General features: G+C 46.7%; 1 protein-coding gene across 7 annotated transcripts in view; it reads right to left on the reverse strand.

Annotated features, from left to right (window-relative positions):
- The window catches only part of SLC4A4 (solute carrier family 4 member 4), a 128,304-nt gene extending 101,386 nt beyond the window's left edge, over nucleotides 1-26,918 (reverse strand). For 2 of the 7 annotated variants that reach the window (XM_085057729.1, XM_085057727.1), the window contains exon 1: nucleotides 26,798-26,914. In XM_085057729.1, coding sequence (XP_084913855.1) covers nucleotides 26,798-26,880 — 83 coding nt within the window. In that variant the 5' untranslated portion in view covers nucleotides 26,881-26,914. Of the gene's footprint in view, nucleotides 1-16,089; nucleotides 16,358-26,797 lie in introns of those variants that run through there. The other 5 variants (XM_085057728.1, XM_085057733.1, XM_085057732.1 and 2 more) reach the window with 5 other exon arrangements.
- Between the last annotated feature and the right edge of the window lie 769 nt (nucleotides 26,919-27,687).

Consider the following 27,687-nt stretch of genomic DNA (forward strand, 5'->3'; position numbering starts at 1 on the left):
AGCCCTGCCTAAACACCATGTCCCAAGGCCAGTTCCTCCAGCCTAGGCAGTGTCAGCCCAGGCATGGAGCAGCTGAGAAGCAACAGTCTGGTAGAGCAGAGAAAAGCGAAAGGAAGGGAGCAAATTCTACTGCCTGCAAGGGATATGCTGCCGAGAATTTGCCAGTTGCCATCCCCTTGGTAAAATGTTTGCCCACCCTCCCCACGACAGCAGAGCATCTGCCCAAGCATCACCCTGCCACTGATGGGCACCCATGGCAGTGGGAAGGGTCCCCACGCTCCCAGGAGCACCACCTTGCCAACCCGGAATGGGTTTTATCACATTTAACAGCCACGCTTTTTAGCTCCAGAGGGCTGTAAAACTGACCAGCAAGGCTGATGCTTTCCCTGAAATGTGTATCCGAAGGAGCTGGGGGGTTTAAAGGGCCAGGAATAGAGCTTGGGTTGCCTTGGCACAGTGCCCTGGCTCTAATCTGCGGGAGTTTAGTGATTAGACTCCAAGCACCACCTCCCTTGACTTGGTCTTTTCTGCCCTTCTCAGATTACCACAGGATTTCTGTGGGCCAAAATCTAGCAAGAACACATCCTTTACCAATTTGCACAGGGAAACTATTTCAGCCCCCTGGAATTTTTCAAATACCATGGAATGGGAGCTGCAGAAATTAAAAAGAAAAAAAAGTCACATGAAACAACAAGATAATCTTCCCTTGAGTCTTCAGGGGAAAACTGACAGACTCCTGCTGGTGAAGCACTGCAGCAAGACCACGTACTGTCACTATCCCATGGAAGAGACACACGGACTGGAGAGAAGAAAGGATGGAAATCATTTTAGGGCCCTGAGAAGAGATGTGCTCTTGGTTAAGCCTGGTTTACCAGCTCCTTGTTGTAAGGTTAAGGGACTTTCAGGCACTTCTTGTTTGGATTGACATCCTCGTGACCGCTGCTGCAACATTTTGGAAACAAACCTAAAAAAAAAAAATTTAAAAATATTGTGCTTCTATTTTCAGGGTCTGACAGAATTTGTTCCATTGAAAAAACACAAACTGCTTGAGAAATTGGTCTCTGTGGGCTGATGATTATATCAGTGCCAAACATTTTTAGAAATGATGTTATGTGTCAATAGGATTTGAACAAGAGTCACATACAGCCAGCAGCCTGCAAAGCACCGGCAGATACAGCTCGTAGAAATATTCTGCCAGACTACTCAGAAAGAACAAGACCAATTTAGTACTAGCAGGGATCCCGGACTTCCTAAAGGCTGCGCTCATCTGCCAGCATCTGTTTTGCTCATTACACCAAGAATTCTTCCTGTAGGTCTCTGGCTGCAGCACCAAACACTTGCACTGCATCTTCCAGGCGGTACAAAGCAACAAGTAACCTCAGAGTTACCGTTCCCGGTGCTACTCCAGGCGGAGGCTGGCCGCCAGCTCCCCCAGGAGATGGAGTGCTGCCACCGCCCGGCTGCAAAGCTCCAGAGCTGTGAAACTTGGGAGACCAGGGCAGGAGAGAGGGAAAGTGGTGTTTGGTGTAAATAAAAAAGCACTGATGTGGCAACAGGAGATGTTGCACAGAGTTACAACTCGCTGGAGTGAATAAATGCATAACAGAGCTGGGGAGCCAGAGGGGAGAGTTATTGCTCACTGATAAGCTTTTACAATTCTGCCCATTTCCAACGGCTTTTGCAATCAGGAAGAAACTCCAGCAAACTCTGAACTGCACAAGGAAAAAGAAACAGAGCCAGTTCCGTAACTGAAGCAGCGTAACACAGGGCCGTGTGAAAGTCACATTAAAGAGCAACCCAGCGAGCTGGGGTTTGGAGAGGGTCAAGGGCTGAGGGAGGAGGGAGAACTGCAGGTCACAGAGCAGCAGCGCCGGCAGCAGGGCTCCCGACGGACCGGCTGGAGCTGACATCCCCCGGGTGCCTGCCCAGCACGGTAGCTGCTGCACCACAGCTCTGCCAGGCAGGTGAGGGGAAGCTGTCCACTCTCCCTGGAAAGGCAAGGGAAGTAAGGTCTTCCTGAGTGTGCAGAATCAACCCCCCTGTCTGCTTCACAGAGCACAGCACCAGCGACCTGTCAAGACTGTTTTCCTCAGAAAACTGTTGTGAACAAAGTGGAGCAGGAAGGCATGGATGGGGATGCTGGGGGAGAAAAGACAAACCCAAGCCAACAGCACACAGGGCATCATGGGCTGAGCTGGTTGGCAGGTCCCAAATCCCACAAGGACTACCCCTGAATTCACCACACACCACTACCTCTCACCACATACCTCCCAAACACAAAAGGGGAGACTTGCTCTGGTAGGGAACTCCCACAACCCCACACTGCTCCCCACAGGTGTAACCAACACTACTTGTGACAACCAACATCATCCAATCTTCAACTACAGATGGGTCAACACAGATAATCAGCCAGACCTGGAGGTTCCCACAGATGGGACCTGCACCCGAGCAGAGAGAAGAGCCACCAAAGGCTTCCCTCTCAGCGACACCCAGAGCCCTCACCCCAACCCAAGTTAGATGCCAAGTGTGTGCGGCTATATGTATGTGAATCCCAAAAAGAATGAGTCAGCAAGCCAAACAGGCTGTTTCTGTCAGCAGTCTGCAGGGAGACAGAGATAACATTTTTCTTCTCTCTGCAACCTGTGAAGCATTCAGACACTGCAATTGTAGTGACCAAGTAAACAGGAAAGCAGGAAGAAGAATTGGTCCCAGCTGATGCTCTCACAGCCTATATGCAAATGCATGAAGAAACAGACCTACTGGGACCAATTCCTTTTTAGGGCCCTGATGTGTTTTAATTTTCTCACATATTTGCATATGGGCTCTGTCACACAGGAAAAAAGACCTTCTAACTATACTCAGCACAGCCTGGTTGATGCACTTTTGGAACACATTGCCAAATTTATCTTGGATGCATTTTCCTCTGTCAGCTCTAATGCAGCATTTATTTACAAGCCTTCTCAGCAAAAAGCTGTACTCACCTGGAGCAAAGCAGGACAGAACCCTCTGCTTTGTGCACAAAGAACTTGCACTGCAATATTTATAAATCAAATAAATTCCCAATTAAGACAACTCATTAGGTGAAACATTTCCCTCTACAGAGGTATTCTCAGGGATTGAAATTAAGTCCCATGACAGAATTTAAATACAAGTCTCAGTTCTTGACTAAATCTTGTTTTCAAAAACTCTCTTACAGACTGGAACGTCAAGAACTCTAAATGTTTATCTCAACTCACAGGTGAAGCCTATGAGAGCACCTTCCTGAAACCAAGATAAGAATCATTTGAATTCATGATGGCATCATTTGGATTTCAATTTTGATCTCTGACAACTTCGGATGAACCTTGAAGCTGGATTTGTTCCAAAAACAAAGTAATTACTAGGAAAAACAATTAGGAGTAAATAAAGTTACAGCCTTCTTCTGCACAAACAATAAAGTAACACTGTCATAACACAGGTAAACATAAGGGGAACACTGGCCCTGAATACTGGGGCAGATGTAACAGTTGAAGCCTTTGCTACATTCTGTTTAAATTACTTACCATAAAATGACATGAGACTATAAAAACTGATAAACTCAGCTGTCTCTTTGGTTTTATTTCCTTCTCCTCAAGGAAACCATGGAGCTGAAACTGGAGACTCAGCAATGAGACGGCATTGCACTCCAGATTCATTTGAGAACTGCAAGATCTCAATGCAAGCCCCTCTCCAGGACAGGGTGAAACTCTGCAGATGAGCACCTGGCTCCTGACACATCCACATCCATCTGCTGTATTTCATGTAGCTACAGCCAGGAAAGGTACAGAGACACCCTGTAAGGAATTCGAGCTTGCACTTCTGCAGGAACTTTGTGAGATGGAACCAAACGAGATGAATGCACAGGAAAAGTGATTTTGGACTGCAAATATTATTAATGTATCTGTTTGAGGATAACACAGACCAGACATTTTTGTAGCTTTGTTTTCCGCAAAGCATGAAATAGAAATCACAAAAAAAGCTTTCTGTAGAGGCAGAGTGGTGGCAGAGTAGTGGATTTTTCCTAAAAAATATTATTTCAAGCAGCCTGTGGCACCTGATCTATTTTTTGCTATTTTTTACCGTGACAATGTCATGCCCTACAATATTTTTGTTACAGTTTTATGCCTGAAAGGCAACTTCTTGCTTGACCGTGTGTCCATCTGAAACCAATGCTTGTTCATGCAGTGGCTGCTCCTCGCTCCAGCCTCCTGTAAGAGCTCTTTTTGAGCCAACTGTGATTAAGGGTGCTGTGTCACAGCAGCAGGTACCACGGGCTGAGAAGCACCTGCAATGTTTCACATGTGTATTTTACATCAGCGAAGAACACAACTTTCAAAGTACAGAACAGCCAGGACCTATAGAGAAACATGGACAAAAAAAGAGCAACTGCAGGAAATTTTTCCAGCATCTGCTGCATATTGCCTACCCGGAGCCTCCAGAAGCAAGGCATGGGAAGCCTGAGCCTAAGCCAGACTCCCAACTATAAATGAGGATGTTAGAGTGGGCAGCCTGGTCCTGCATTTAAAAGAAAAGAGTTATCTGGAATGGGAGGTGCTGGGTTTAAGTCCATTTCCCACTGAGCAAAGGAACAGGCAGTGTGTACAATGAGGGGTGGGGCAGCACACCACTGGCACCACTCACCCGGGGCTGCTTTTCTCCAGGGAAAACAATCTGGCACACTCAATCCTGGCTCCCCAGCAAGCAGCCAGCTCCTGCACTTGTCCTCTCCTGTGACTGCTTTCGGGAGGAAGTTCTCCATAGCAATCACACCACACAAAATGCGAGAGACCTGCTCATAGCTTAATTTCACTTATGTAATTACACTTCAGAGCTTTTCCCTTCCCTCAGGCTTCAGACTTTCAAATGCACAACTCCTAGATCTGCACATTGTCCCACCATCACCTTCCCAAACACCTCCAAGACACAGAAGCTGCTCTAAAAGCATTCCAAAGCTCTGGACCACTGATGATAACATGGGTACGGAGTGTGTGCTGGCTTCCTCCTGCGAGGAGGACAGGCAAGACCTGACCTAGCACAATCCAGACCTGAGCTATGGCTGGCAGAGGCAGAAAGCCTCGTTGTATAAAACATTTTGGATGTATGTGAAGCAGCCAAGGGAGCTAATGCACTCTCAGCACTTCCCAGAGTGCAGGCGCAGCATTTCTGATCCAGTTCTTGGCATTCTGAACTGATACGTGGATTCACAATATGCTGGTTTCAAAAACATAACCCAGCATAAAGGATATTTTTAACATGGATGATTTTGGGAATCTGCTTAACCACTTGCATGACATTACACAAGCAGGAACTTCTCAAAGCGTGCTTATCACCAAATTCTGCAAACTTTACCTGGTTACTAGATGACAGTCTCTGTAAAATTGCAATTCTTTCATGTTGGAGCAGTTGCTCCAAAGTAAGAAGGGATGTGATACCACTTGAGTTCACCTCTAAAGGAGTGTGGCCAGAGCACACAGCTGTAAAACTAAAACAGAAGGGCGAAGTCACCCAAACCAAATGCCAGTACACACACACAACTCAGGCATGAGAAGGACTCCAAAACAATTAGACAAGCAAAAGAAACAGGGGGCTTTTGACCTCATCCAAACTTGAGTGCCAACTGCTCATGCAGAAGACTTTATAGCAACCATTCCCTGCGGTGATGAGACAAAATCTCTGCTGAAGAAGGTCACTGGCATTGGTCCCAGTGCATGCATCAAATCCTAATTCAATAATAGTCACTCAAAACTAATGCAGACCTGAGAGCCAGAAACGCAAACAGCCAGATTTCAGACCAAATGTCCTTCTCGCCTTCACTGGCTGCATTGGGAAGAAAAAAAAAACCAAACAAACCAAAACCCAGAAAAAACAAAAAACCAAATCACAAAACCCCACAGAAACACCCCAAAAGCCACAAAACCACAAGCCAATGGAAATTTAAAGATAAAGAAATGTTTCCTGACAGAAGAGGAAAGAGGGGAGTGAAATGCAAATCCAAGTTATTTTATAGCCATCTGAGACTAAACTGAAAAAAGAATTCCATCACTTCCACCAATTTAAGCTCCAGTCAGAAGAAAGTCAGTCACAGCCCAGAGCAGCACCAACCCGTTTAGCCATTCTGTTTCCCAAGAGTGCCAAGTGCTCAGCAAAATGCTGATTACGCCAGCACAAGCCACAGAGCCAGAAGGATACAGGTCCCTCATGGGTGACACTCATGAGGATCACTAAGCAGAAACACAACTGCAAGTGACAATTCCCTTCAGCATGGCCACAGATCCTGCTCTGGGAGAGCATCTGCTGTGCCTTCTGGGGGCTGTGATCAGGCTGTTGGGACAACACCACATACGTGTAGTCCCTGGCTATCGTTAACCAGACTTATGCCCACAGGCAGGAAAACTTCCACTCCTCAAAATTTCACATGGTATCAGAGGAGCAGGTTGATAGGAAACAGCTGTTTCATAACACTGATAGCCACTGGGATAAAAGACAGTCCAGGGGAACCTCACAGCCATGGCCGCTAGCCCACAGAGAGCTCATCCACACAGCTACACGTTTGACAGTGCCTGCAGAGAATACAAAGGGGGATTTTCTACACTTCCAAGGAACAGATCACCGGAGCATGGAGCAAAGCACCACCTTCAGGTGCCCCTCGGCCTTCCATGAGCTCAGCTTGTCAGAGCAACACGTTGTGGTGACCCACTCGACACCTCGACTCGGGTGCGTGATGCCAGCGAGGAGCAGACTGAGTCCGTGATCTTCACACTCAGCCCTGCAGACCAATTAGTCATTAATAAGAGTCTGGCCCAGAGCAGGCGGGGGCACATGATCGCATTCTCACGGCATTAGTCAGCGCACAGAGCGACACGGGCTCCTTCCCCAGGACACCAGCTCCAACGGGAGGAACATGATGCAGCATAAAAGCAGAGTGGTATGAGCAGACAACGCATGATCCTGCATAAAGGCAATCCATTTAGCAACGTTCGACTCACCTCACCAGCAAAATGTGTTTGCTACCGGACTGGCATTTTGCTCCATGGGAGAGTCAGGTTCTTAATTTGGTTCTCAGTTCCCTAAAGCTGGATTTACTGTATCCTCCAACCACAGCCAAGAGCGCAGAACCCAAATGCTGAGCAGGCAACTCCCAAGTTTTAACAAGACTGTCCTCTACGTGACATCCATTTAAGGGCAGCTCAAAATAGACTTATTCATACCAGACTAAAACAAGACTGCAAAGAAGACAACAACCCAAGAGCTGAAAAGTAATTTCTTTCCAGAAAGTGCTCACAAGCTACTTCTTCTGAACTCCTCCCTTGTGACCCATCATCATGGAATAACAACTTGTGGGACAAAACTGATAGGAACACAGTGATGCTGATAAGCTGCGCTGTTGAAGGACGTCCGAAGTAATCTAAACACCAGTATAGTGACTACTGAGCTTAGACAGAAGACCAAGCAGACTTCTGCAAGAGAAGAGAAAACGAGATTTTAGCATCAGTCTTCCTTTCAGACAATGTTGGAAAATTTCATCTGCTCTAGGAATGGACTTTGTAAAAAATCCTTCTTCTGGACAGAGAAAACCTAAAAAATTAAGATCACTTATATCTTCCTTTACCAGAGGAAGGCTAGTAAGTGTCCTCTACTGCCACTCACACAAGTTTGTCACTGGAATGAGCTCCTCTCCCTCTGCGGCAGTTGGCTCCTTCTGACTCCAGGCCATTAGTCCATAAACATGAACTTCCCAGGCATTCCTCAAATGTTCTCTTCAGTTTTCCCATGTTCCTATGCAACTAAGCCCTTTACCCATAGGGGTTTCAAGCCATAGTGTTTTAACATGAGCAAGCACTACAAAAAAATATTTTATAGGTCCCACATTCTCTTTCTTCTTCTTTCAGAATTCTGTATAAAGCAAGAGCTGTTATTTCTATTTTAGGAACTGTAAACTCAAAGGCATCCCCAAGAACCACAGCGGATGTAACACACCATGCTGCTCTGCCTGAGGTACAGTTAATTTTCTTCTCAGAATCTAGTATGGGGCTATGGTTTGGATTTGTGCTGGTAACAGTGTTGGGAATTCATGGATGTTGTAGTTACTGCTGTGGGAGTGAGCAAGCGGCGCTGCGGTGTTCGGTTGCCAGCTGGGGTTAAATCAGGACAGTCCTTTTTGGCATCCAGTATGGGGCACAAAGGGTTCAAAATAATGACAGATTTGATTGGAATGTGCTTGACAGAATTTATAGCTGGTATAGCTGTATGGACACTAATCAGCAGGCTCCTGTGCTTGCCATGGGCACGCTTGCCTGGCTTCATGTGGTGCCTAGAGCTCATCAGGGACAGCTTTTGCTTTCGGTGCTCACCGTGGTGCTTATCAGGCCACTCCGCTGGGCCTGGGAATGCTCTGATAATAGCAATGACGAGGTGCCTGGGATGGCAGGGGGCCAGCTCCTGTGCTTCTGTGCTGGGGAGGCTGGAACTCCAAAGGGACCTTGAGTCAATGGGCTGTAATCTGTGGATGACACCCCGAAGGATAATTCCAGGAGAAGGGTACATCTCAAAGCATCTGGCCAGGCCCATGCTACAGCAAGTACACCTTTGAAGCATCAGTGGCCAGGCATGTGGTCATGCTGGAGCACCTCACAGCTCATGTCAATCACCCACCATCTGCTTTCATCCTCTTTTCCAAACATATCTCCCTAAAACACTAGAGGCAGCCATTCTTTCAGAAGAAGCCTCAGGAAAACAACTTTCTGTAACAGGCCTGAAATAGTTGGTTTGCTTTGGTAGTCAATATTCATAAAAGCACAACAGGATAAAGCAACTTTTCTGCTCCTTTTTCAAGCTGTCAGGGCCACCATGGCTGAACCCAGACTAGGTCATTAGTCACACATTTCTTGAAGACACCTGTTAACAAAGAACAGCTTTGTGCCCAGCACCTAATTGCAACATGGCTGTTTAAAGGTAAACGGGAAATGGGCTATGGTAATATTAAATCCTAGTTATCTGCATCCATTATCTTGCATTTTTTTATTGCTAAGCAGAATGACTTGTCCAGGCACAGAGCCAGAAAAGTTAGGCTGATACCACAGTTCAAGACTTCACAGATATTTCTGAGAATTACAAGTTAAGGGTCACATCCAGAACTGAACTGACCTCTCCACAAAAAGCCACAGGTACCTTCACTGAGTCACAAGTCAAGCCTTTCCAGGAAAACAGAGCTGTTGGCAACCCGAGGCATTACTGGACCAGGAATACTTAATGCAAAAGTGTCTATTCATCATTTAGAATTAAAAAGGCAGAAACAGGCTCATTCAAGATGGGTGGCTTCATTTGTAGAAAAGTTATTACAGAAACTTTTCACAGGAGTTTCTACACTTACACATTTCTGAAGATTCAGAGGATGTCCAGGTTACTTGCTGGGAGAGATATTTTGAGCATGATGAACTTAAGTTGTTTTTTCAAAGCTTTTTAACAAATTAAGTTGCATAGCTAATGTTCAGTGAACTGGGCTCCTCCACCTTGATCTTTAATTCAAGTAATTATTTTAAAAGCTGGAGACACAATCTCCCTTTACTTGGTCTCTGGAGAAGATTCTGACACTGGAAGACAGTCGAGGTTTTTTCACAGGGCTGTTTTGCAGCACATTCCCTTTCAACAAAATTTATACACTGTATTTCTGGCAAAGGGAAGAGATCGTGATCCAAGCAAAACTCTGGGAATACGGAGGTTTTCCTTTTGCAGCAATTCCCGCTGTTTCACTGTTTTGTTCACAGGGCCACAGTGTCCCTCCCAGGTTAAATTACAGTACAAGGATGGCAGTTACATGCCCAGTCCTCCAAGTTATACTGCAAATACGAATAAGCCAGGAAGCCGAGCAGTCAGAGCATCCTGGCTGGAGCTCTGTGCCCACAATAGCCAAGGAAGGGTGCCTGGGCTTGCCTTGCCGACAAAGCACGGGCCTAAGCCCACACTCGAGCTTAGGCTTGCTCACATTCCTTCCATGCTAGCAGGCTTTCAGGCTGAACTTCAGAGCACTGCCAAGGTGGCAACACAGAGCCCAGCAGACCCAAAGAGCAGCAAGGTCCTGTGTACAAGCCAGAACCCTCCAGTGCCACGGCTGGAAGCGCATGCCAGCCTCATCAGGCATAGTGCAAAACCTCCTCCCCAGGCACAGTTAAGCCCAACGTACACAGAAGGACATAGAAGGTGTTCTCCAAGCTTGCATGACACGTAAGGCATACATAATGGAAGACAGCCTGCCTTTCCTTCTAAAGCCTAACTTCAATATAGAAATTGATCATTCACCATTGATAAAAAGAGAGACAACAAATACTGCTTTACCCTGAGTAAGAAGCATTCACACAGAATCATCGCCTATATATCACATTCCTGTAGAAGCAGTTCTTGTCTTAAGCAACAATAATCTCCTTTCCGTGCACATTCCAGTGACGTGTCAGTAGACACAAACTCACTCTGAAACTGAGAGCATTTCCATATCTATTCAAGGTATTTTTTAAAAAAAATCAGCAACGTTATCCAACAGGTGAACTGAGACTGAAAAGACAACCCAGGCAGGTGGACAAATGATGGCTGCAGGTTCATTGCAACTCAAATATTTTACTCTAGATCAATATTCTGTTCTACAGCCTTTCTCTAACACCACCCTAGAGTGCCTATCAATGATGCACTCAAGACTTTGCACTGGTCTTCAATTGATTTCCAACCCCACCCTGCAAGCAGCTCTTGGCTGCAATCTAGACTTTGTTCCTGCACCCCCTGGCCCCACTCAATGAATTCTCCCCACACACTGTTCTATCTCAGCATGCATTTCTTCCGTTCATGCCAGTGGAACTACTCATGCAGGACTCACCCCAGCACTGCACTTCAGCATGGCCTTGAAGGCCAACATGTTGAATTGCCTCAAGGCCAGAAGTCACCTGTGCTGAAGTGTTTTGTGGGACTAAGGCAACAGCTCCACATTTCGACCTTTCTGGTTGCAGCGATATGGGTGTTATTGCACTGAAATTCCATCAGCACTACTAACGCATCTGGCACCATGGAACCCCACACGAACACCTCTCCTGGGACAATTCTTCTAAAACTTCGTTATTGTTCACCTAACAGATCATGAGATGTCAAACAATGGATGTGGAATATTCCCATGGCACCCCACGCTGGCTTGCTGTGCCATCGAGGCTCTGGAACAGAGCTTTGCTGGGGACACAAGAGAACAAAGACCCATGTATTTTCCTCTGGGGATGATTGTTCCTGCCCAGAAGAACACACAGGCGGCTCTGTAGAGCGGGGCTGCTGGTTTTGAGCTGTGCTCTGTATCTGCTGAATGCACAAACTGTCAGCCAGGGAAGTGAGCTCAGACTAGACAAATTTAACAAGAATTTAGGTAACATCCGCTTCAAGACGACCACATTCGCCAGCTCTGAGACCTAAGCAAAACGTGCAGGTCCAATTCCCATGTATAAGAAATACACTTCAATTCTGGTGCAGCAGACGGGTTTAATGTGCTCAAATGCCACTTTTCCTCAAGCTACTGAGCAACTATTTCCCAGCTTCATTCTAAACAATCTCATATTTAGCAGCCTTGATGAAAGACCTTTACGCTTACATCGAAGGGCTGACAATGTGTCTGAAGCGTTATACAGTCACAGGTACAATAAAAGCAGTTAACTTTTGCAACCTTCTGTTCAAGGTTAAGAGTTGAAATGAGTCCAGCAAACCTTCAATACATGATTAAAATGAAGTAAAACCTAATTTTAAAAATTTAAGGGGAAAATACCATCATCACCAAGCTGCACACACCAGTGAAAAAAGGACACAAGTTCTGTTTCTGCACCTACTGAACAAAATAGAGAAAACTGAAAAGATTTAGTAAAGATGAGTATTATTTATATATTATGTATAAGTGTATTATTAATAATAATATATTATTAATTATAATTAGAATAAAATGAAATAGCCTTATAATTATCATTAATAACAGAATGAAGTGCTTAGAGTAATCCTCACTCTTAAAAGAAGTCATGGAAAAATTCCCACCACCAAGATCTTCAACTCACTTTCGAATGCTGGAAGTATGGAACAATACTTATGGAACGACAATTAGGGCTTATTTCAAGACAGAATTAATACAGAGCATTTAGCAAATATTTATTATATGGTAGCAAAACAGAAATAGGATTCTCTTAGCCTATAAAGGTAGTTATATAATACAGCTAGGATTTGAACCATTTGGAAAATTCTCTTTCCCCACTTTCCTTAGGAGTAGTAAATATATAGATCAGCCATATTCTCTCTCTCCATACATATTTATATATATTAATAATAAATCTATTTTAAATCCCCCTCTGCTTTAATTTGTCTCTGTTTTAATTTGGCAGCAGAATGAGCTCTCCTAAGAGCACAGGTTTCTGGAATTCAGATGCTGAAATTTCATTTGAGCCACAAATTCAAAGAATTCCGATATTGGTGACATGGAATCAGCTCTTCTGATTTTTCTGGTGAGAAAATCAGACAAAACCAGGGCCGTTCTCAATTTCCTCTGCTGTGCTCAAAAGGCTCAGCCATACTCCAACAGTATGGATCTACAAACCTATTCAATTTGGACAGAAATCCACTGTTCCAAACCAAACTGCATGCCAAAACCTGAAGTGTAGTTTTCTTTGATTTTCAAATTTCTCATAAATCTCCATGCAACTTCACTGCACTGACAGTTCCCGTGGCAAGTTCAAATACATTCCTTATGTGAAAAATTCGTAACAGTGAGACAGTAATTCAAAGACATTTTTATCTCTTCAGTTAATGTAATTAGGCCATTGAAAAACAAGAGCTCTGCAGCTTTTTACGTATGCCACGCACTGTTTTATCACCCAATTACGGGCGCGGCAATTGTCTTTGACACTGTCCAACAGCAATAAAATGCATTCCTGCCACAAACTGCACACAATCCTGAGCAAACTCAGGAGAAACGAGATGCTACAGCGACTCAAGGTTCAAGGGCAGGGGGGCAGAAGCCTTGCTTTGAGTGGTTGCAGGAATTCACTGCAACTTTGACCATTTTATGGCTGTATTTTTATTTCAAGCCACACAGTGAAGAGCTTTCTTAACAGAGTTAAGAGAAGGACCTCTGCCTCCCCATCCAAGTCCTGCTGTTTTGAGGGAGAACAAAAGAGAAGCTTTCCTTCCACCAGATGCAGCACAGTGACACAGAGACGCGTTCCTTTATCAATATTAACCATAAACTGCTATTACTGGGTTTTCAAAGAGCACTCCCCCCCTTCTGAGCCTTCTAAGTGGATTTGAAGCCGGAAGCAGCTAATTGACTTGGAACAAGGAGTTATCAGAACCCTTTTAATTTGCTCAAAGCAAGAGTTCAAATTCTAAACCTAATGCACACAGAAAATACGTGCGAGGCAGGTCGCTGGAGCGTGATGAGGATGCTCTGGCACTGGGGCCACGAAGGCATCTCACCAGCACTGAGGGACCAACCAGTGCCACAGCACCAGAGTCGGGGCGCCGTGAATGCTCTTCGCAACAAGGCACCTTCAAACCCTCCCTCAAAGTTCTCCAGTGCTCCCAGCCCATAGGAAGGAATTGGAGTGCAACCCAGTAAAAGGCATCGTGTTTTGATACGGATGTGTATAACAACGTCATGCCATAAAACCCAAAAAATTCAATTAAAGAAATTGAGTTACTAGAAAATTTGCACTAACAGATGGCACATATGAACACAGGAGCACCACTCTGCTGTACCCACAGGGCCTGTTTTTGGGCACCCACCTCCCAAAACAGCACATTTCCCCCAAGATGTCTTTTCTCAAAGCAGCACTTTGCCTTTGCAACTGCATCTTTCTGGCAGGGCAGCCTCTCCGACTCTGACTGCAAATAGCTGTTTGCACACTTACTGGCAGAAAAATAAGGATAGGTTTTCTCTTTACTCTCTTATGCAGCAATTTTCCTTCACAACCTTGCCCAAAGCACCTTCCAGCTCATTATTTATTACAGCTTTCCAGGGTGGCAGCATTAGAAATCTTTCAGCCAGAGACACACTCAGCTTCTCCACCCTCTCCGATAAGCAGGTAGATGTGAAAACAAAAGGAGTTATACATTTTTCCTTCTCACAGGGATGTTTTTCTTTGAACTGCACTTTGTGCATAAATTCAACCTTTTCTTATCAGCGTAAGACATCAGTAACCAAAGCATTTACCCTACACCCACTGCATTTCAAAAGCTCCTTTTAAAAACATGCTGCGAGTAATACCACAAGACATCACCCGTATAGGAGTCTGTTTTCTGGCTGCAGAGGAGTTTCAAGATTTAAAACTGTAACATGGAAGTTGAACGGAAAAACCTGCTCAGTTTTGAGATACAGAAAATCCTGCTGGACCTTGCTTGCTAGGAGCCAACAGGATGAGTGCAGGGTGTTACCTTGCCAGGAATGCCCTGTGCACACAAATGAAAGCTTCAGCCCTCCTCCCCAGAGCTGGAAAAAGAAAAAACAAGAAAACAAACAAAAAAATCCGTAATTCCTTCTCACCCCACCACCACACCTTGCTCCCCAGTCATCCAAGGTCAGTAGCCACTGCCCTGCAGTTGCCAGTCCCTTGAAATCTTGGCAATGCAGCTTCCTGAAGTCCAGCCACTGCTTTTAAAAATGTGAAATTCACACTCAGCAGGAGCAAAAGATAAGTTACAAGCAAATTCTCCAATTTTTTTTGGAACTCAAAAGTCTGTGTTTCCTTCCTAGGAAGCTGAAGAAGCATCCCTGCAGACTGCACTAGCATTTGCCCTTTGAATCCCACTGACCGTCACCAGCAGGGGAAGCTGATGAGAGCTAAAATCACCAGCTGAAACCAGGCTTTGCAAAACTAACTCTTCCACTGTCCAATCCAGGAGTCACCATAAAAACTCTTTGGAGCATGGAATGGCAGCTCAGGAAAGGAAGGACACAGACTAGGACAGATCAGCTCATGTACACGCACTGAGCAAGCAGAGATGCAAACGGTCCTGTTTAATCGTTCAGCACAGGACGGAAAACTGTAAGAACAAAATGAAGTTTCTCATTAAACAGTTGCTGGAGTTTGGGAACCTGAAGGTTGTTTTGTTCAGGGAGACCCTGTACCTCACTCTCTAAGCATAATTTCCTACTGATATCAACCAAAACAAGAACTAGGCATATTCCTGCAGCCTATCACACCAGCATGTAGCACCATATTCTGTCCCACACACAATATGCAACTTGGCACGTTTGTTAAATCCAACTAGCAAAGTTTCTTTTTTTTTGTTTTTTAACAGAAAATATGTACATTATAGGAATAACCAGAACAAAGCCCCTACGCAGCTGGGAGCATATGCAGAAAGTCATGCTCAGATGCACAGTAATCGCACCTCTCTGACACAAAAGGAGCGAGTACCTATATATAGTACATGGAGCAGTTCTCCGACAGAGCTGCTCCTGCTGGGATCTGCCCCAGGGCCCAACCTTGCTTCTTACACACCCAGCTTTACTAACAGGAGGAGCTTTGCAGAACGACTCAACAGAGCTCCCGCCGCGCACTCTGATCCCCGCTCTCCCGGGAGAGCCAAGCGTCTTTTCCCTCCTCGTGGGAGCTCCCTGCATATCCGAGTGCACCGGCTCCTCCTGAACGCGAGTACTAAAGGGATGCGCTCTGAACCAAAGAAAAATCCACTGGTAACTAACATTGTAAAGAAAAATGAACAAGCCCTAAAGGTGGTTAAATCCTCATTCCCCCGTGTACCCTCGCTCTGGATGGCAGCGCTTCACAGGAAATACAGAACGGGCAAACAAGCAGCAAGGAACTGCTGCTGGATAATAAAACACTCCACACAACCATATACCAGGTGAAAATGGAAACCTCAGAAAGACGAGGCTGCATATTCAGCGGCTGCTAACAACTCACTGAAGATGAACTGAAACGGTAAAAAAAGTTTTCAAACACCATGAAGCGTTTCTAAAGTTGGCCCCAGCTGAGCTGGGCACCGAAAAAGACACCGAGGAGATAGAAACGTACCCCGGCGCTTCCACCCCCGCTCCCACTCTCTCACCTCCGGGGCTCCGGCTTGCGGCGCTCCTCCAGCTTGGCGGCGGGCGGCGGCTGCGGGGCAGCCGGGGTGGCGGAAGGGCGCTGCGGACGGGCTGCGGGAGGGCTCAGCGGGGCATAGCGGCGGCCCTACACCTGCCCCTCCGTGTCCGTGTCCGTGCGGGTGAGCGCCCGCGGCAGCCCGAGCGAGCGGCGCGGCTGTGCTGGCGGCGCCGGCCCGGCCCGCATTTAAAGCCGCCGGCGAGCTCGGCCGTCCCCTCGCCCGCTCCCATCCCGGCCCGTCCCGTCCCATCCCATCCCCGGCCGCCGCTCGGCGTCACGGGGCCCGGGGCGGGGAGCCCGGAGGAGGAGTCTGAGGGTCGAGGCTGCGGTTCCCCGCCCCGAGCTCCGAGCCTTGAGCCGCGCCGAGGCAGGTGCGGAATTCCACGGCCCGAGGCGTCCGCCCCCTCCTCCCCCCTGCCGGCTGCGAGTGGCTCTGGCCATGGCCACCCCGTGCCTCGGGCCGGGAGATGCCATCCCCCCGACCAGGGAGCATGCGTTCCCCTGGGACCGGGGCGGGTGGCACCGCCGGGAGACTGCTGCGAGCTCCCCACGGCTGCTGGGAGCGTGTCCCACTCCCGCGGCAGGTTCCCTGCCACTGGAAATGTACGACCCAGGACACCTCTGGGCCAAAAGCACATAGTACAGAAAAAAACCCAACCAAACAAAACCCTCAGAAAACCAACAACAACAACAGAAAAAATATAGAAACCATCATTTAGTCAGTTCATTATAATTTTCCAAGGAAATAGTACCTTATGTGTCGCTTCTCCTTAGCTTCAAGCATGGCAAGGCTCACCTTGCTTGCCTGCCTAGTCCTAGTTCCTCCTCTCTCTCCTACACACACACTTCTATGGACGCTAGTCACCCTTCCAAAGGTTCCCTCCAGGCTGGTGTTGGACAAGAGAAGCGGTGCCAGTATCCCACATCTTCAGTCAGCTGTAGCTCCTGCGCTCAGCTTGACCATCCAGACCAAAGTGACAAGATCCATAAAATATTCTTAAACCACAGAGCTCTGCAAACGGCTCACAAGGAACATGGCAGAACAGCAATCCATCACGGGAAGTACGCGGACTCTCAAGGGAACAAAGGAGGCTATTGTAGCTCCATAGGGAGAAAACTCCCCTTCTTCAGCAAGGTTTATGATTACCACACAGCAACTGCCCCTTCAGCTGCTTCTCAGATACCAAGCTCCACCTTTGTCACCCATCCAAACCCTGTACTAGGGAATAATATGCAATCTATTGGCCAGGCAAAAAAAGCAGCAGCTACAGAAACCACAACACTTGCAGAGCAGAGTGAGAGCACTGCAGAAGAATCTCCCTGCCAAATTCCTCCTCTCCTTTCTGCTGCTACTACCCCTGTGCTGTCCCCAGACGCTGAGAACAGACAAGTGGCTTTAAGTCAACTGTCCCCTCACCCTGTTTAATGTTTCCCTGAAAGAACTCAGAGCCACAGTCTGCACATGAATGGGTCAGGACTTCCATTCCTCTGCTCACTTTAGTAAATCAAATTCTTTAAGAACCTGTTTTTCAACAGCCAGTGAGTTTCCAATGGGCACAGTGGCAACTAGCATCACTTACAACTGTATTTCATTTCAACTAATGGCAGTCCTGTATTAACAAAAGCAGAGTATCAAATCAGTTGAGAAACTTTGTATAGTAAACTCCTAACCCAAATAACTGTACATCTTCCCTCTTCCAAAGGCTCCAAAGCAAGGACAGCTCTCTCCATTCCCTAAATCCCTAATGATATGCCACTTAGTCTGTACCTGCACTTCACTTTATTTTAAAATAAACTAGGGAGCTGCTGAAGAAAAGACAAATTAGCTACTCGATAAAATTTCTGTTGCTTTTTGCCACACAGATAAGTCATGGGGGTTTTGGGATCCCCCCAAGCACTGATCCCCCAGTGAAAGCACCTCACAGGTGTTCCTCAGCAGCCAGCTCTTAGCTTGCTATTTCAGTAACAAACCTAAAAGACTGCCATACCAATTCCAGTTCCTCACCATCCACTGTAATTTCAAATACTGTCATTTTAAACCTGTGCATTGAATTTTCTGGCTAAAAAAATGTTTTGTCATCAGGATGCACAATTCCAAGTCAGTCCTTAAATATAACATCGCTGCATTTAATCATCTAAAACGCTACCAGAGCCATTTCCAGAAGTCCTTAAATCATGAACCAGGGCAGTTGTCTCAACCAAGTTTGAAAATGAGTACACTCTCTGTGCAGAGAAACACCCGAGTAAAATGCACTAGCAATCCTGTCTGTCATTGTGACTGACAAAATAAAACCCACTGGCTAGAGCCGACTTGTCTGACGCATGTATATATGTAGCTTTTGGCATTGCTCACACACCTTGGCTCACACGTTCCCTCTCTAAGCCTCCCCAGCCATTTCCAATATTTTCTCTGCTTGATTAAATAACCAGAGAGGAGCTTGTCACCCAGGACAACAGCCCGCTAGCTTTCCCCTCACTGCACAGGCCATAGAGAACCAGTTTGACTTGGGAAGACTTTGGCTGACTGTTTGAACCTGCCTTTCAAGCCCGCTGGCTTCAGCCCTGCTCACAAAGCCTTGGTGAGGAAAAGCTGTGCCGGTGGCCTTTGCGGCCTCCCATCCCAGCCAAGGCAATGCCTCAACAGGGCACAGGACAGGACACCACCTTCAGCAAAGTGCCTGCTGCTGTACAAGTATTGCTGGTCTGCCTTCTCATGCGGCGCACACACATTTTCCTCACTCAGCTAACTCAGTAACTCGTTTTCCGGTGAGGTTGCACAAGGTATCACTGTCAATGACAGCAAGTGACATGTGTATGGATAATGAGAACAGGCAAATTTCTGATGGTAAAGATTAGAGAACACACATGCGCATGCTCGGTGGAACTGGTAGGGTAAAACTTTCCCTGTGGGCAGGTTATTCCATAAATATATCTTGCAGCATTTCTGGTAGATTCCTCGGAAGCCACTCATGCTGACCACAGCATTGTCAGTCAGAGGCAATGCTGAATGAGATGGAAACTGGCAGCTCCTGCACTTCCAGGGGTTTGTGCAGACTACCCAGTGATAAAATATTTGCGTTGGATTAAGTCAGGAGTTATTCAGCCTAAGTCAGGAAGTTTCAGAGGATAAAAAGATTTCAGTGGAAGGATCTAGGTGCAGAGAGACCGCAGCTGTACTTATCACAGAGGCTTTCGGTCCTGTGATTTTCCTTGGCTGACAAACATCAGTGCCAAGTCATCATGACAAAAGCAGCTCACCCTGAACACTCCTGTGCACACAGGAAATCCTTTTTACAATAAAAAAATCTCTCACACACATTTTCAGGACTCAATCCTTCATCACAGCTATTCCTTGGGACCGTGAGGTGTGGGGGGTTTTTTGGTCTGTTTTACATGGACATGGGTATTGCAGTCGTTTTAGCTGCTGAACTCAACAAATTCTTGCACTGCATTCCTTAGTATTACAGCTGAATTAGTACAACAGCACTGATTTCCAAGGGAACCACAAAAAGCAACTCTGTAGCTCTCAGATTTGTATTCAAGTCACCAAGAAGCAGGTCTTGTCTGCCCTTTCCATCCACTTCCCAGGAAATCTCAACAGAACACGGCATCTCAGCAAACATGCCCTGATAGCTGTTTAGTAAAGATCTAAGGTGAGCAAAGCCATTACTTTTGGAAACTTGATTAGTAGGTTCTGCCTTTTCAAACAGTCATGCCTCAGTTTGCAGTGAAAACAACATGCAATGGGGTGCTGGTTCTGTAAGAGTACCTGCTCAGCTGTGCCTGTCCACTGTGAAACCACTGCAAGGCCCTTGGAAGAAAAACTGCCTTATTTCCACTGATCCCCTGCCCTGGCTCACTCTTTTGGAAGAGACAGTAAGAGAAGGTGCTGAAAAACATTCAGCTGTGGTAAGACAGAACCGAATGCTGGAGGGTTAAGGGGGTTTTTGTGAAGTGCTTGATGTGCTTCTCATGAATAATGCACTACGTCTGCTTGAGAGCAATGAGCCATCCTGGAGCACTTGGAGAGCCGCTCAGGTCACAGCAGTTCCTTCATTCAGGGCACAAGAAAAGCCATAGGGATTTCATCAAGCAAGCTGGGGCACTTGCTTCTGGTACCTTCCAATAATTCTGCTAGCTTCCAAAAGCACTGAAAGTGCAACATGTTCACCTCAAGAGCTTAGAAAACACAAGTTGTGTTCCACTCCTCTGGGAAACAACACAGGCTTGGTCTTTGCAGAGACCTGTGAGCAAGACTTGCCAGTCTCCTACCAGCTTCCAGGGCTGCATTCTTTAAAATGCTTACATCTCCTTGCAAAAATATCCCTTATCTTTCCAGCAAGAGCAACTCCTCCAAGAGTTGCCACACCTTGTGCATCCCTCTCTGCCAGGAGCCCCGGAGCTGCTTGGAGCCAGGAGAGTGCAGGTCAGGAGCCGGCGGTGCTGCTCGGGGGCCCTCTGCTGGGAAGCACCCCCGTTTCCCATTCCCTGTCCCCCCCAGCACCCCCAGATCCGCAGCCAGCCCCAGGCGCAGCCCCCTAAGGGGGAGAGCTGCCGGTGTCCCCTTGGCAGTGAGCATGGGGCAGGCTCAATGCCGCTGCCCCAGGGAGCAGCAGAGAAAGCGGATTTCATACGCCTCAACTTGTGTCCTGCTCCGTGCTACAGGGAACGAGGCCAAACCAGCCTTTGGTCAGAGCCAAAAACACAGGGCTTTGTTAAAATAAAGAAAGTGTGTTTGTTCCTACACCCACAATACCCACCAGAGCGTAGAATGCCGAAACACAGGCTTCCGCCACCTCCAACTGTTGGGACACTGGGACAACAAACACTCCCCCTCTCTGGAAGGAGAGGGCTAAGGAAGCAGCCCAGCTGACTGAAACACTTCTTTGCTCTCAAACAGATGATCTGCTCTCGGCTTCAGAGCGAGTTCAGACAGAAAGCAGGTTAGAAGGGACACAGGTCCTTTCACTTCTCAGGGTAGGGGGGAATTCCAAGACTGAAGTCAACCCCCTTGAGCACAAGGCTCATTGTATCTACATGAAAATGAGGTACAGACCTGATACGGGTGATATGGGTGGGCCGCAAATGGGACGAGCAGTATTTACATCAGGAGGATTTCTTCTTTTCCCAGTTCCTCCCCAGCTGTCATTTCAATGAGTTTCTTTCTCTTCCTCATTCCTCAGCTACTGACATCCCGGGCCAAAAAAAAAAAAGCCACCAAGAAAGCTCACAAGGATGGGCCAACAAACCCTTCAGCCCTTTTGTAGAGCACCTGTAGTGTGGTCCAGACCGATTCTTCTGAGCACCGAATCCTTACAGAACAATAACCACCATCTTTATCAAAATTCTCCTCACCTCCTGGGCACCTGCTCAGGAGAGCTTCTAATATCTTATCACTGACTTGGAAGGATGTGGAGGAATCTCACCCACTCTCAATGGAAGGCCAGGTCTGACAACATGACTAGTACAGACAAAAATTACAACTTACTTGGATTTCTACTGTCAAAACACAGCAGCCCCCAGCCAGCCTTCCTACCCTCTGGTTGAAGATAACTTCCCACAAGCAGATGGTGACAGGCATCAGGATTAGAGATGGTTTCCCTGATGTACACTGCTTCCTGCCTGCTTCTCTAAAATTGAATCCTTGCCTCTCCAACACTGAGAGCATCTGGTCTTGAGCATCCAATATCCTGCAGGAAAGAGTAACTTGAATGCCAGGTCACTGTGATCCTCTTAATTCAAGACTACATCTTTTCCTGATGCTAAAAAATGCCATCTGGGACACCTCCACAGGGCTTTGGATATGCCAAATGGCAACAGCAGGAAATCTGAAATACACCATCAGTAACACAGGTAAATCAGACTTCTCTACCTAATCCAACCACATACATGCCTGAGTGGCCTTCTCAGATGACATCGTACAATGGATACTTGGGAAAAAAAACTATAAAACTACCACAGTAGGAAACTACACAGTAAATCCATGGACATCTATATTGCTCAGCTCCAGACAACCTATCATTGATTGACTTACAGTGCCATTTAGGTTTATTGTTCTTGGAACACTATTTTCCCCTTACTTTGCCAATTTAAACAACAGATATTCATCTTGATGTTTCTTCCTTTTGTCAGTTCATCTCAGCTCTTTGCCTTTAACCATTTTCCTATTATGATAATACAGACTCTATTCCCAGTGAAAAATGTGTTTCCACTGGTTAACTTTTCAAGTGTTGCCTGGTTTTCCCTCTGCAGGCCCTTTTTTGATATGGAGAAAAAGGCTACCCAGCTGGTACTTACAATACAATAATTCCATCCTATTTTCCTTTCTGTCTTTTCATTTCTAAACTCCAGATAATTTTTAAGGAGGACACAATTTGTGATGCCACACACCAAAGGTTGGCTTGGTCTGTTGTTTTGCTTTTTTTTTTTTCCTTTGCCTAAGGCTTCAGTTTATTATCCCATTGTCTATTCTGGGTCATGAGAAATGTTTTCTTTTCAAATAATTAAACAGCAGCATCATTCACTGCTTTTGATTTTCACATCTCTTGTTCTGCCTCTCATCTTTTATATCAACATTTCCTAAACAAAACATCGAAACGCAAACATTGGCAGGTCACATTTAGCCAGAAATTTGTACTCTATAAATAAAGCTTTGAGGAGTTAATGACTTTTAAATTATTTGTTAGGTAATTCCAGCAGAAACAGACTAGTTTAGCGCAAACAACAGTTTCCCGGGAGCATATGTAACTCCAAAAAGGCTTTGCCACTTTAGGGCAGTCACCAGAGCAAAGCATTCTAGGAAAAAAAAAAAAAAAAAGCAGAGCAAAAGTGAAACTGAAGAAATGTGTTGTCCAAGCCAAAACAAGGCCAACAACATAAGGAGAAAGCTCCCTGAGAGCTGCCTGCTCTTTAAATGCTCTTTCCAACTCTGCAGCCTTCTGCTGCAGCAGATCCTGCAAGCACAGGCAGACAAGGAATACCCCAGCATGTAGCCCCAGATCCTTGGGATTCATCCCAAAGAAAGGGAGAAGCAATCTGAGCTGAAACCACCCAGAAGCCACATGTTCCACTGGAAAACATTTGGATAGATACCTGTAGGTATGAAAACCCTCCCTATCCAGCCCTGCCAGATATTCAGCAACCTGGTCTTGCGGAAGATGCATTCTAACCCCCACCATGGCAGGGGGTTAGGATGAGATGACTTTCAAGGACCCTTCCAACCCAAACCATTCTGTGATTCCATGATATTGAGTGTTGCTCCCCACATTAAGCAATTGCTAAGCTGTGCATTTTATGTAAGGCAGCACCAGAAAGTTCAGGTGAGAAACCTGCCCACAAGACCTGTTAGTGAAACCACCTATTTAAATACCTCTCGTGGTTACCTCCAGCAGCAGTCCCTAGTGAAGGCTACAGCCAACAACCCACATCCAAGGTCCTCTCCACAGGAAGGAGGCAATTTCATGAGCAGAAGTTCAAGGGCAAGGAGTGCCTGGTGCTCAGGAAGCACTGAGAAGGGCAGGCAGTGGAATTTAAGGAGCACTGACCTGGAAGAACAGCCATGAGGACCAGGCTGTCACAAAGACCAAATGAAATGTCCAGCTGGCCTCAGCTTCTCCAGCCTTCCAGCAAGCAAAATAAATCCAGGGCATATCAGCTTAAGACTAATAGAAATTAAGGCACTGTATGAAATAAAAATGTGCAGAAACAATATTTTCTGCCTTAAAAACTAATAAACTCAGGCTTCACCTCAACATTTGTGTAGCAACAGGAGATGACTGTCCAGAGACAACATCCCACTCTGTGTGCTTTAGGGCTCAGGCATGACAGAGAATTGACAGATATTTGGGACAGCATGTCCTGGTGGAGCGTTTTAAGAAAACACGAGTGCTGTCAAAGGGCAGGCTTTCATTTTATGCTTGCACAACTCCAGAATAAAATATTGCTTTTGGAGAATCTCACATATCATTTGATTAATACAAACACGTGAGGAATATCTCCATTTCGCAAAGCCTTGAACTTTTGGCTATGTTTTCCCCCACACCAGTTGTCCCACCTCAAAGCTCCTATCCGCCCTCACGAAGGGAGGAGACATCCTCAAGGCACCTACCAGCTCATCCTCTGAGGCCAGAGCATTCTCTTACTGGAGCAGCCTAGAGCTGCTTTCCAGTGCATGATGTTGTCTTCATGTACAGCCTTGCTTATGGTGGGAAATGCAGCCTGGGGCACTGAGATCCTTTATTTCTCCATTGCAACAGAGGCAGAGCATAATCCATGTTCAAGCACTGGTGGTATCCCTGGGCCTAACGTGTAACTACTCCAGGTGCTGCCCCTGATCCATGATAAGGGCAGAGGCAGTGAGGACACCAATGCCGCAGAAGCTGGGGGACACTGTATTCCCATCCCTCAAGACAAGGTCTTCTGGCCTTTTCTTTCCCCCTTTCCCACCTATCTTACTGAGGTTAAATTCCAGCTTCTCACATCAAGACTCCTCACTGAGTTGATGGGGAGATTCCAAGGGATATTAATTGCTGTTTGAAATCAGTTCAAAGGATCTTTTTTCCATCTCGTATTAATAGCTGGAATGAGGAAGTTGGTTTGGATTTCATACTTACATCTGCTCCCCAAGTCTCTGTGCATTTCAAAACCCCATCTTAACCCCAGCCTCTTGCTATTAAGGGCTCCTACTGCAGGCACTCACACCCATTCCTTTCCACTTCCTCACAGATCTACAGCCCTGCGTTCCAATTGGCAGCCAGAGGTACCAGAAATAACCACAAGAAAGGCTGCCATGAAACCTCCAGCCAAGTTTTGAAAATCCAGGCACTTGACACAAGCCTCTATGCTTAGAGCGCTTTAGCTGAAGGCAACCTGAACTCAGGCCCATAAGGTTTGTGTACCAGGAATCAAATGTCAAAAAAATGTAAATGCAATTACCTTGTTTTTCCCCCCATAAAAACATGCAGGGTAACAGTTGTTCTACAAGGCTGTTAGTGCATACTTGTAACAGTCTGCTGCTGGTCCTGCCCCTCCAGTACTAGCTAATGGCTGGTTTTCTTTCCTAAGTGGTTCCCCCTGACCCCCCCCCGCCAAAGTCTATGCTACAGTGATTTTGGAAACTGGGTCAAAATGCAATTACTACATTCCCATGCTTTGGGGTGCGGAAAAAAAATAAAAGGAGAAAGAATGGCAAGAAGCAATGGCATTGGCAGTGAGCCAGTGCTGTGCTCCCCACCCTCTCACCTGTGTCACAGCCCCGAGCGCTCCCACAGCCGCTCTTGTTTCCCAGCACAGGCATCAGGGAAGTCCCAAGGCATGATCTCCTGGATGGCCCCTGGCCACCCCTGCCCTAATGGCTGTGCTGGAGGTTGGGAGCAGGCAGAAGATGCAGCTGGGAATAGACAAAAGACCCTGAGCGGGGCAGCAACCCCTGCAGAGGACAAGTGGTCTCTGCCCTGTGACTCTTGGGGGAAGCTGTAGCATCCAGATCAACTCTCCAAAGCTCTCCCCCAGGATGTCATTCCCATCTTTTCCCTTACTGCGGCATAAGCAATATATCCCAATACTTTGGTTCCCCTGCTCCACTGAGAAGTGTGTGCAAACATTTTCCATGGGAGAAGGAAAATATTTGTGTTTAGACATGCCCTTACTATTGTCACACTTACAGCACAATCTATCACACCTTATCAAATTGCACATCTTCAGCATGCAGATGGTTTGTGATGACACGTTTAGGAGGCTTCCAGTATAGACAAGGAATGACTCAAAGTCTTATCCACATCTTCCCAACTAGGTCTTTCTGAGAAACACAGAACCCATTATACACCTCTCCTCCCTTCCTCTGTCCCTCATTGTTCCTTGTACACACAGTTATCACAAACTGACTCCCTTTGCCTCTCCTCTCCTTTGCTTTGTTTTCCACAATTCTCAGAACACCAGTTCCAACTCTACAGCATTTGCTGGCTCTGCTCCCAATTAATAACTGCAGGTTGGAGTTGGGTCGTTATGGCTGCAGATTAATGCTGAAAAACATTCAACAGTTTCTGAGAGATACAGAGAGACACATAGCCTTTCTCTTCCTAACACAGAACATGGTTTATCTTGCTATCCCAGTGTTCCAGGGAGATGTTATGCCACTTATCTCAGTGATTTAAACACATCAAAAAGTTGGCTCCACAAGAGCACCTGCCACTGACAACAAACCACAAGCCTGATGTTATCGCACAAGTAACTGTATATGCTAGCACAGGCTAGACAGATCACACACAGGACAAAAAAAATGAATTTTCATGAAATCACTCTGCCATCATCCACATACCAGCAATTATGCAAGCAGGAACACACAGCAAAATGACAGGTTTCCACTGGATGTCTGGATTCTTTCAGACTTGTTGTGAAAAGCCCAGAGCTGGCTTTCCAAGGACTCTCCAGTTCCTAAATTGGAAGTGGAAAGCTCTCCTGGTTACAATAACAGAACTGGTGCAAAAGACTTTGCACCTGAGAAGAGTTTTATACAGGTCATGACTTGTATCAACAGGAAAAACTCGGTGAAATACCAAGTCTGGCAGGGAGAGAAAAGGCAGAGCTACAATTTCAGACTGGAGGTCATTGTACCCCTCCTGATCGATTCTGCCTCTCAGTGTCCCATCCCAAACCAGGCTGCTCAGACCTACCTCCAGTCCCTCCACAGATCCAGCTGTCCCATGGGTTCCTTGAGCAGGAGAACCAACGGCTCGCAGCAGCTCGCCTTCCACATGTGCTCCAGCTCAGAGAGGCAGAGCCGAGCAAACACTGTCCCACTTAGAGGGACACTTCTAAGTGTCCTGTATGACTTCAGAACACTTCAGGCCTCTATGACATTTACAATAACCCACTTCTTCCCGCCCCTCTGCCCCCCCAGTGAAAGGGATCAAAATAGTTTCCCCACCATGACATTTTGCTTCGTTTGCCCGAGAGGCTGCGGGAACGTCTCCATTAAAGCCGCTGAAAGCCAAGCAAGAGCAGCAATGCCTGCCACCATCGAGGTGAGCCCCAAAGCAGAGGCCACCCCATGAACACCCAACCTATCTGCTGCCAGCACAGAGGGTGTGGGGTCCAGGACAAACTGCAGTATCCCACTACTACAATTTGCTCTGCAGATGCCACAGGTGTAAGGCGAGCCCATTGCCCAGTGACGCTGTAAGTAAATACGTGTTGGCTGCCTGTCTGTGTGCCAAACTGCCCATCTTGGGGCTGATCCAAGCACTGACCCTTCACCCCACCCACCTCAGCCCGCCCCTTCCTTCATGTGTTTTTTCTGGAAACATGGTCCCTCCACAAGCCAGCCCCACGTCCTGCTATGTACCCTCCCCACACTGCTGCCATGGGACCCCACCTCAGGGCAGCACGCATGGACGTGCGAGGACGCAGGGCACAACCAGATCTCATGTTTCAGCCCCAGGCTGCCAACAAGCACAAGCAGTAACGAGAAGGCAGAGCTGCATCCAGTTCCAGATGAAGGCCAGGACACACCTGCCACCAAAAAGAAAGAAAGGAGCAGAGCAGAGCTGGGATTGGGAAGTAG

The sequence above is a fragment of the Lichenostomus cassidix genome, chromosome 4 (assembly GCF_008360975.1).
Source record: "Lichenostomus cassidix isolate B80296 chromosome 4, HeHo_3.0, whole genome shotgun sequence".
In the NCBI taxonomy this organism is placed as follows: Eukaryota; Metazoa; Chordata; class Aves; order Passeriformes; family Meliphagidae; genus Lichenostomus; species Lichenostomus cassidix.